The sequence below is a fragment of the Filicampus tigris genome, chromosome 4 (assembly GCF_054856515.1).
Source record: "Filicampus tigris isolate MCC_2025a chromosome 4, RoL_Ftig_1.0, whole genome shotgun sequence".
NCBI classification, from domain to species: Eukaryota; Metazoa; Chordata; class Actinopteri; order Syngnathiformes; family Syngnathidae; genus Filicampus; species Filicampus tigris.
The window spans coordinates 10389504-10400190 of NC_141220.1; the positions used below are offsets into that span (position 1 = coordinate 10389504).

At 41.3% G+C, this 10687-nt stretch overlaps 1 protein-coding gene across 1 annotated transcript in view; it reads left to right on the forward strand.

Moving 5' to 3' along the window:
- The window catches only part of mrpl23 (mitochondrial ribosomal protein L23), an 80625-nt gene extending 70139 nt beyond the window's left edge, over positions 1 to 10486 (forward strand). Inside the window, exon 5 of the mRNA XM_086029295.1 lies at positions 8367 to 10486. Coding sequence (XP_085885421.1) covers positions 8367 to 8531 — 165 coding nt within the window. The 3' untranslated portion in view covers positions 8532 to 10486. The remainder of the gene's footprint in view (positions 1 to 8366) is intronic.
- The last annotated feature ends 201 nt before the right edge of the window (positions 10487 to 10687 follow it).

Consider the following 10687-nt stretch of genomic DNA (forward strand, 5'->3'; position numbering starts at 1 on the left):
CAGGTCATGTGGGCAAAAAAATCCGATTTGGGTGATATTTGCCTGCAGTTTAAATTTAGCTTTAGGTACAAATTCAGGTTACGTAGCTGCCGTAGGAACGGAACTCCATCGTAAACTGAGAACCCCCTATTTTCTGCCAAATTATCCTACCCCATAGAAACTTCCTACCGAAGGCTGATTTGACATCCTGTTCTGCCAAGATATCCTACCTTTTGCAAAACGTCCTACCGAAGGCTAAATTGACAGCCAAAATACTACCGTGAATTTTTGGCTTGTTTTGTTTGGATTCAGATTGGTACTAAAACTTTTAAAATGCCTTAAGAAGATATGTACACGGAAGAGCAAGCAGGTAGGACGTCCTGACAATTGAATGAGACAATTGAGTGTGGTATACATACACTGTGTGATGAATGTGGTCAACAGATCAACACTGTACAGTAAGTATTCCCACCTATGGACCTCTGTCAAACGGAAATTCCCTCACCCGGAGAAACAACGTATGCATTAAATTTTCTTCTCCTATATTACATTCACGATCGATTCCTGACAACGGATCCCGGAACCAATATCGAAGCCCGCAGTAGCGCGAACTTAAACAGTCCCCGCTCTATACTACGGAAAAACTGTGACCGGGGAAAAAAAACGTATGCATTAAATTTTCTACTAATATATTAGATTAACGATCGATTCCTTACAACGACGTTCCGGTATTGTATCCGGAACCCGGAAGCCATAGCGAAGCCCGCAGTAGCGCAAACTCAAGCAGTTTCCACTCGATACTATGGAAAAACTTTGACCGCTCCGCCATTATCAGATAAAAAACGGCGCAAGTTACTTCTTTGGCATGCGTTTTGCTGAAATTGCAAAAGATTTTAAATGTATTCATTTACATTTTCGTCTGTAGCTCATGGCGTCCAAATGAAGAAGAACGGTAATGACCGTGTGGAAGAGAGAGTGAAATGCATTCGATTAAGCGAAGCTGGACACAAAGTAAAAAACATCCAGGAGACACTTGGAGTCGAAAAACTAAAATCTACGAGACTTTGAAAAACAAGGAATCGATTCTGACTCAGTACGATTCCAGCAGTTTGCCTGCTCACAGGAAATTGCTTGCGGCTCGACGGACGAAGTACAGTGGCGTAAATGAACGTGTCCTTTTGTATGCACCAGAATCACCAGACATCAGTGATGATCAACGGGACAGTTACTTGCAATGAGCAACAAAACTGTATGATACGCAGACAAACATTTTCATACAGCAAAGAATGAAGCCAACACAACAACTCAAAATAGACTCATTTTTTCCTAAGTCTCAGAAAAGTCAACAAAAATACAGTACAGTTTACTCTAGTTAAGTACAGTACTGTACTGCATTGGTGTTACAGTATTTTTTTCAACAGTATTTGGACCATGTTTGTTATACTGTACTGTATTTTGTTCATAAACCTGTATTTTATAGTGCAGTTTTTGTTTAGTAAAATGTTTATTATTATATTGCTTGTGTTGTTAACTTGCTACACATGTATTTTGTTAACATACTTGCACGTTTATACAGGACATGTATCGTAGTGGTTTCCCACATAAGGAAATTCCGTTATAAGGAAAGATTGGGCAATGCAAATATGATTCATTTCTAGAGAATACTTACTGTACTCAAAAGCTACTACAAGAAAACACAAAATGCTTAAAAGCTATAACGGAAAACAAACACCAAAATGTAGGACAAAAAGTTACAAAATTCCGACGAAAACACTTACTGCATGCGCACGTCTCGACGGGTAGAAAGGAATTTCAGAACACCAGGACCTTTCGTGTTTCGTTCTTACGTTTTCAAATCTAATTGAAAGTGGCATGTCAGTTTCTTCTCATCTTTTCGCCACATAGAGAACAAACAGGCCACAACTGCCTATAACTATGTTTTTCTCTCAGCAAAGGAGAATAGAAAAAACGCTATAGAGCAGAGCCGCATCAGGTGGAAGGAGGACAGTCAGAGGAAGCGTGAGATAGTCAAAATTGATTTCTTTGCTTCATATCTTGTTCATATGAACAACGATGCGTTTGCTTCATATGTTGTTCATTAAAATTAATTTCATTAGTTAAAAATTTGTCATCATTATTTCTATGAAAATGTTTACATTTTTTTTAATCTTAAACAGATGTTTGGGACTTTAACTTCCTGTTGTGATCATTTATTAACAATGTTCATGGGTCAGTGTGATATGCTCTAATGTTTAATCATCAAAAAATATCACATAATGTTTTTAATATTAAGAAACGAACATTTTACATAACAGGAGGGTAAATTAGGTGTTGTCATTTGTTTTGATATAAAATAAAATTAACAATATTAGTAATGTGTACAACAATAATAATAATAATGAAAATAAAGTACACTTCTGTTTCTTACTAAGGTTTGAACTTTGAGCATGTTTAAATAAGAGAAAAATTAACGTTGAGTTTTACAGCCTTAAAACACTGTATAATAATTGCAACAAAAGAGGTTATTTTTGGGACGTCACCCTCGCGATAAACGAGAGACCACTGTATTCCAAGACGGCAGCTTGATTCAATTGAGAGCTTGGTGAAGATGGGGTGAGGAAAAAGCTCTTCCAATTGAATTGAGGCCAAAACTTTGCCTTTTGGCCTACCTTCAATCTTCTCCATTTAACCACCCACCCGCCCACTCACTCACTCACTCACTCACTCACTCACTCACTCACTCACTCACTCACTCACTCACTCACTCACTCACAAACGCACGCTCACAAACAAAGAAACACACACACTTCTCTTTCACACAGACAACTCCACAAGGGGGGAGAGGCAGACAGCCACACACGACAGAATGTTTCCACAGGGAGCACTTTGAGGCCGAGGGGGACACAGGTTAAGTCGTGCTGTAATGTAATGAATTATTTTCAGACAGATTGCAACAGCTTTCTCACTGGCTGCAGAAATATGTCCAGCGAACATTGAACACAATCAGGATGACACCTGCAGCCAATAATCTGATTTTTTATTTTATGGACTTCAGCGTCACGAGTTAATTTCTTGGTGGGTCTCACTTATTAGCAAAGAAGATTCATCTTTGTCGAGATGTCCTTAACTGCTCTTGACCACTTGTAATTGTTACGTGACGGCACTCAATTCAATCTGAGTGACGTTTGATTGGGCCTTATGTGTCGTTGTTTGCTCTCTTTGCACTCTCTCTCGGGCTGGTCCTTTAGTGTTGTAAAAAAAAAAAAAAAAAGCCACAGAAAGACAAAGAAAAAGTTAAACTCATTAAGCTAAAATAATTCATGCTTGGATGCTCCGGAATTACAAATATCTCTCATAGCGCTCAGTTGGTATTACAGGGAGTCCTCATTTTACGAACGAGTTCCGTTCCTACATTGGCGATGTAACCTGAATTTCGGCGTATGTCGGATTTCACTGATGTCGAAATTTACGTCAAAATACTGTGTATAAAAAAACTAAAATACTTTAAAATAAAAACATAAGATGCTGTAGCATTAATGCTGAGAAGTGGATGGAAAAGGACCAGAGGGGGCGAAAAAGGCAAAGATACTGCTGGCGCGCACAGACACGATCGAGACACTCTGTGCATACACAGAGGAATACTGGTCTTTGTAGTACAGGAAGTGCATGTATGCGGAAGTGCGTTGTTTGGCGCGAAACCCATTGCAAATACATAAGCAGAGGTAAACAAACTCAGAGACGCAGCAAAAGCACAATTTCGGAGTGAGGAGGAAACCGGTTGCTTCATTCCTGTGGTGAGTGGCGTGAATATCAAGTTTTTTATTGACAGTGGAAAGTAACAAGCGGAAATGACGTCCATTAGAGTCATGCCGCCGTGCATCGCCGTACACAGTGGGTTATTCAAATGCCGGAGCAACTCTGCCCGTTCAATTATGTAAACGGGATATTCAGAATGTTTCAGAAATCTGAATTTAGATTTTAACCTGAATATTGACCGCATGTAAACATAGTCACTGTGGTGCTGGGGACAAAATGCCGGAGGAGGAGGCACAGGCGTCGTAAAATCGAAACGCCGTAATGCCTGTATTATATTGTGTGTGATTATGATTCTCCATTCATTTTCTGTACCGCTTATCCTCATTAGGATCATGGGTAAGCTGGAGATTTTTTTCCCCATGGTGTTATTTGTCTTGAGGCCCAAAAACTTTTTGGTCACCATTTGCGGGTAACATTGACAAAAAACCTTTTTATTTCCCCCCATGAAGCAGTTAGTCTTCAGTTCAGTTTTGCGATGCACGTTTTCGGAATGCCGGAAGAAGCCGAACTACCCGTAGAAAACCCACACAAGCACAGGAGAACATCCAAACTCAGTCTAACCAAGATTTGAACCGTGTACTGCTCTACTGTGAGTCAGACGTGCCAACTTTCACCTTTCACCATACATATAAATAATTCTATACTATATGAATATTCATTCATAGAGGTCAGCAATCAACACAAGATGGGAGTGGCTTTTTAAAATGAAGACTGTGACAGGCAAAAAAAATGTGCAGTGTAGTATTAACGTGCTAGAATTGGAAAGGTTTATGAAACAGCAGTACGGTTTATAGCTGTAGTATTTCTTACATGATGGCACTGTTTCATCTTGCAGCCAGGTAAATAGAGAGAGTAGGTGTTGGAAGTATGACGTAATCTGCTAAGAATGTAGGTATGTGTAAAATTGCTTTGGTAAAGGACTTTTTCTCTACACAATCATACACACTTGAAAGGCGAAAAGCTCACATTTTCTGCAGGTTTTTCACTCATGGTAAAGAGCGTCCACTGATGTCAAAAACATCCTGTTTTGCATGTGTGACCTGACATCACGCATGAATTGATTATAGTCTAATGTCATTCTGTTATTGTTGGTATTAAGAGTTGAGTCACTGTTGTTCCTTTATCAAGTCATTGATAGCAGCTGAGGTAAACCAAGCAGCCGGTGCCTATTAGTCTCATATCAACTGAGAAAGAAACACGTACACAACATGTACTTGCACCTGGCCGTATACGTAATGAACCCGCGTAAATATACAATAATAATTCCAGTGAAAGCTCCCTCTGCGTTCTCTCACTTTAAAAGGTTTTGGAAGCCCACTCCAGTCTGACTCTTGGGAATCAAACCAAACTATGTGGTAATGAAAGGCTTGTCTCTCCTGGTATTTGGGGTGGGGGCGGGGGTTGGAAGCAGACAATGTAACATGCACATCAGAGTCGGCCCATTCTTTTATGCCTACTCACTGAACCCAAACTAAGTACTTGACATGTTTAAACTGAATATTTGATATACAGTGCTGGCAGTTTATTTCATGATGTTGGACTGAGATAAATAACCCCCCCAGTGTTAGTCTACTTTTACTTGGTTCGCGTTAATTGATACAAAAAATGGTCCTTCGTTTGACGTGTGATAACTCAGTCATTCTTTAATTTTTATTTTACTTTCAACCACTTTCACGTGTGTGCCCATACGCGTGTGCACACAAGCATATATTCATATCTGCACATGAACAGTTGGCAAGAGCAATATGAGTAGGGATTCAAACAATAATAACAAGTGCATTTTTTGAATTTGTGGGCAGACCTTTCATTCGTCATGGACATGCGCGTGCTGCACACTCGCGCACGTGCACACAAAAATATTCAAAAACACTTGGCAAGTAGCCTACAGTTATTTTGGAGGAACACCGTTTGTCAGGATTGTTTGATTGATCGGCACAAACATGCGTGCACATATATGTGCCAGTGCACTTGAACTACACTTTGAAAAATATATCGAGATATGTATCGAATAGTGAAGGAAATGGCACATTTACAGTACTGACACGTGCCTTCAGATATTTGTAAAATGACGACAAAAAAGAACTGAGCCGTATAATATCGAATCAAATCGTAATCCCACTGAGTCGAACCGAATAGAATTGTTCTTTGATTAGGCCATTCCAAAACATTTATATGTTTCCCCCTAAACCACTCAAGTGTTACTTTGGCAGTATGCTTGGGGTCATTGTCCTGCTGGAAGGTGAACCTCCGTCCTTGTCTCAAATCACTGACAATCTGATTTTGCTCAAGAATCTCCCTGTATTTAACACCATCCATCTTTCCCTTGACTCGGACCACTTTCCCAGTCCCTGCTGCTGCAAAACATCACCACAGCATGATGCTGCCACCACCATGTTTCACTGTGGGGATGGTGTTCTTGGGGTGATGAGATGTGTTGGGTGTGCGCCAGACATAGCGTTTTCCTCGATGGCCAAAAAGTTCAATTTTAGTCTCATCTGACCAGAGCACCTTTCTTCTTAATTTTTGAGAGTCTCCCACATACCTTTGTGCAAAGTCAAAACGTGCCTTCTTATTTTTAGCTACAAGTAAAGGCTTTCTTCTGGCCACCCTTCCATAAAGCCCAGCTCTATGGAGTGTACGACTGATTGTGGTCCGATAGACAAATAGTCCAGCCTGTGCTGTGGAACTCCGCAGCTCCTCCAGGGTTACCTTTGGTGTCTGGGCTGCCTCTCCAATTAATGCCCTCCTTGCCTGGTCTGTGAGTTTTGGTGGGCGGCCCTCTCTTGGCAGGTTTGTTTTGGTGCCATGTTGTTTGCATTTGATGATTATGCTCCTGGGAATCATCAAAGATTTGGATATTTTTTTATAACCCAACCCAGACTTGTGCTTTTCAACAACTTTGTCTCTGACTTGTTTGGAGAGTTCGTCATAGTGGCGTTCGGTTAGTGGTGCTTCTTCATTCGGTATTGCAGCCTCTGGGGCCTTTCAGAAGAGGTGTATATCTATTGACAGATCACGTGACACTTAGATTGCACAAAGTTGGACTTTGTTTCACTATTCATGTGACTTTTGAAGGTAATTGGTTGAACCAGAGCATTTCAGGGTTTTCATAACAAAGCGGGTGAATACATATACACATGGCAATTTTCAGTTTTTTTTTTATTTTTAAAATTTTAATACTTTACTTTGGGTTAATACTTTGGCAAGGCACTGTATAATGGGAGTCAATGGGACAAAAATGTCCATTTAACAACAACCTCGTGTAAATCTGCCTCTCACAGATGCAATAATTTAGAAACTGCAGCATGGTGCTATTTTGAATTTCTGCATGTTTTAACAACCCTGGTGAAGTATCAGCACCCTAGTGTTTTTTTCAATGCTTTCTTTTTGATGTAAAAACTGGCCTCAAACTATACAGTATTACTGACCTCATCAAGGTTTACAGTCCAGTGCGCGCACTGAGGTCAGGAGGCCAGCACCTTCTTGTGGAGGACGAGAACGAACCTTAAAACTCAGGGGGGAAAAGGCTCTTTCAGTGGTTGCTCCCAGACTCGGGAATGCTCTGCCCCTCCGTATTAGAACGGCCACCTCAGTCGAGTGATTTAAGTCTCGTCTTAAGACCCACTTTTATTCTCTGGCTTTTAACACAGCGTGAGTTTTGTGTTCCTCTGTGTGTTTTTTTTTTTAATGTATTCATTTATTTTCATTGTTTATGTATTTATTTCTTCATATATTCTTTGGTTGTGATTTCACAGACATATATACTATGTGCGGCACTTTGTAACAGTATTGTTTTTATAATGTGCTATACAAATAAACTGGATTGGATTGGATAAAAAATGAAAAACACCAAAAAGTACAAAAAAAATGTCCAAATAACACCGGAGGTGTTAAAGTGGATTTGTCAAGTGGAAGCTGTTTCTGGTGTGAACTACGGTGTTTGCAACCATAGATCACTTTGGAGGATTGATTTATGATGATTTATTATTTTCACACAATCCAAGCAGTGATCACTGCTTACGATCTGGCTGTGAATGCAGTGGAGTCATTTCAGGACTGCAATAATCTGTCTGGCTCCAGTTGAAAGGCTCTGCCAGGTGTCCATTGGAGAGGATAAGAAGGACAGACGGTGTTGGATGTGTGCATGCTGCACCCACTGACCTGAGTGTGGGTTTGTGTGCGTGTGTGTGTGTGTGTATATACACTGTACTACACACCAACCTGACAGACTGGTGGGCAAGCGATGCATTAGCCATGGCCAGAAATTGGTATGGAATAAATAATGGATACCATCCTTTACTTCTGAATAAATCAGGACCAGAGAAATGGAGAGAGGCAGGAGATTACATCCAGGAGTGAGTTGAAGAAATTGAAAGTCGGGGGGAGAAGAGTGTTTGTACAACCATTGAATATAATGCCGCGGGGTAGAGTGCAGTCCTGCGTTCCAAATCTCACTTTTTGTGTCTGCATCCTGCATCATTTAAACGTCTTTAGTTTCAATGTTTTTTCATTTGATCATTCTCGGTTGTCGTCAATCAATTCTTTGGTCTGTTGGTGACTTTGTACTTCAGGCTCAAGGCCAGACGTTCGCCTTCCCTGACATCTTCCCGGAAAAGATCAGCACACCAGCAGAGGGTTCCATGGAAGAGATGCAGGAGAAGTTCATGGAGGACGAGAAGCAGAGGCAGAAACCTGACCCGAGGAGAGGAGGGGTCACGGAGTGGTTCGGACTCTGAGGCGGCTCACCTACTGGGAACTGCGTGTGTGGGAGGGTCGGAGGCTGTTTCACTGGCTTGAAACACATCGAAGAAACAACTGTTGGGATGCCGCGTACATGTCTGCATCTGTTCCTATGCGCGTGTGTATATGTGCATGTTTTGTGAGACCGCAGTAACTGGAGCCAAAAAAGAATCCCCACTGGGGGCGAAAGGCCCGGCCTCTGTGTTTCATGAAACTATCCCACCCTACAGAACCTCCATCACCTCAGATGACCTCCTCTGAGACTTTGTTTCCCCCACCTCCTTCTTTCGCGCCACATCTTTTCTCCCACAAAATTGCGTTTGCTCGGAAATCGCATTTGAAGTGAATAACAAACACGAACGTTGTACATGTACAATCTAGCTGTACGGGCTATTTTTTAAGTTACATGTTAATATTTGTACCATTGTTGCAAGTGTTAAGAAAAATTAACTGTTGTTCATGTTAAAATGTTAACATAATAAAGCCCTCTTAGAAGGAAGTCAACCCAAACTGTGTCTTTCAAGAATACTACTAGTTGAAACACGGCATTCTGATTAATATTGCATTTGTGGAATATGAGTTCAGCAGCAAAATCCACCCCTTTTTAGCCATCTCCGGGGGCGGCCATTTTGTCACTCTCTGTCGACTGAAAATGACATCACAACTACTCAGGGCTCAGGTAACGACCAATCACGGCTGTCCTGTTTTCTGAAGCTGAGCCGTGATTATTTGGGTTGATTTCCCCTTTAACCTATTAAGGCCTAAAGCAGCTTTCTCAACAGCTCCCCAAAATCTAAGGTCGCCTTTGGAATTACCCTTGAAGCAGACAGAAACATAATTCCAAAAGAATTAAAGAGCTTCGACATGTGGCTATCACACAGGCACAATTTATTATTATTTACTGTTTCAATCGAAGATGTGAAAATAACAGTGTCAGTGCAAGAGAAGCACTATTTTAATTTTTTAAAAATCGATTGGTAATTACCATCCTCTATTCTGTTACAAAGACGTCAATATCGTAATTGTCTACAAACCATATCATATCACGTTCGACTGGTTCCACTGGTCGTGCACGTCGTCTATATATCACTGCCGTTACTTACTTTAATCAGAGCTCCCGGCGATCGACGGCATCTGCCATTAGCCTACCTACGGCTCGAAAAAATTCCACGACATCCTCCGCGGTCTCGCGACACCGTCACTTGTATATTCTGATGCATTAAGTTGGCTAAGGGAAGGAGAATTGGATTGAAAAAGGACAGTGACGTATCCACTCCCCCGGTTTAAAAAGTAGAAAGACGCAACAGCGCTCCTGGCTCTAGTGGTAGAAACACGGTTATGCGCTCCAGGACTTAATGAGTTAAATCAAATGAGTGAAAATGATACCCTGGACTAAAGTTTTGGGACAGTCCTTTAAGTCTTCCTGCAACTTCCCTTAAAGTAACATACAAGTACCGGTATAGAAATACAGTAGCTGGTGGCCGGCAGTGCCTTGACCATCAAGGGTAAAGTTACTCAAGCAACTATATATTTTATCTGTCTATTTCTGAAAATGTCTGAGCAAGCCATTCTGCACTTCCATTCCACTGTTACCAAACACCAAGTTTTGATGTCTGTGACCTTTGTCCATCTTTCTCCCTCTTCCTCATGTTTCTACACTGGTCTTCCTCTGACACAGCATTAACAGAAGTGGTGTGGTATCCCTTACAGCTTTGACTTGCAGCCAGTTGGAAGAGACCACCAGGACAACCCACATCCTTTTCTTTTTATGAGTTTGCCTCGGATTAATTGACCAATTTAGGTAAACAACATTTGAGATGTTTCAGCAAAGCAACATCATGGAGAGTGTTTTATTATTTGGTTATAGCACCTCTTGCCATAAGTTGAGAAAATCTGTCTAATTGTTACTGCTTGTTGCAATAAGAGGCAATAAACAGTCACTTGCCCAAAAGTGGTGCGCTTGCTTTTTCTTGCTCTCCTCGCCTCATCTCCCATGACTGCTGCACTCAACAACCGGCTCTCCGAGTTGCTGCTCGCCACACGAGCCGGCCCGCACACGTGCCAACGTGGTCTGGTAGCTCTTTTGACAAAGTAATGATCTGTGATTGAATCGGGCCACTGGAGGACTGAGCTCTCTTACGGTAAAAAGGCC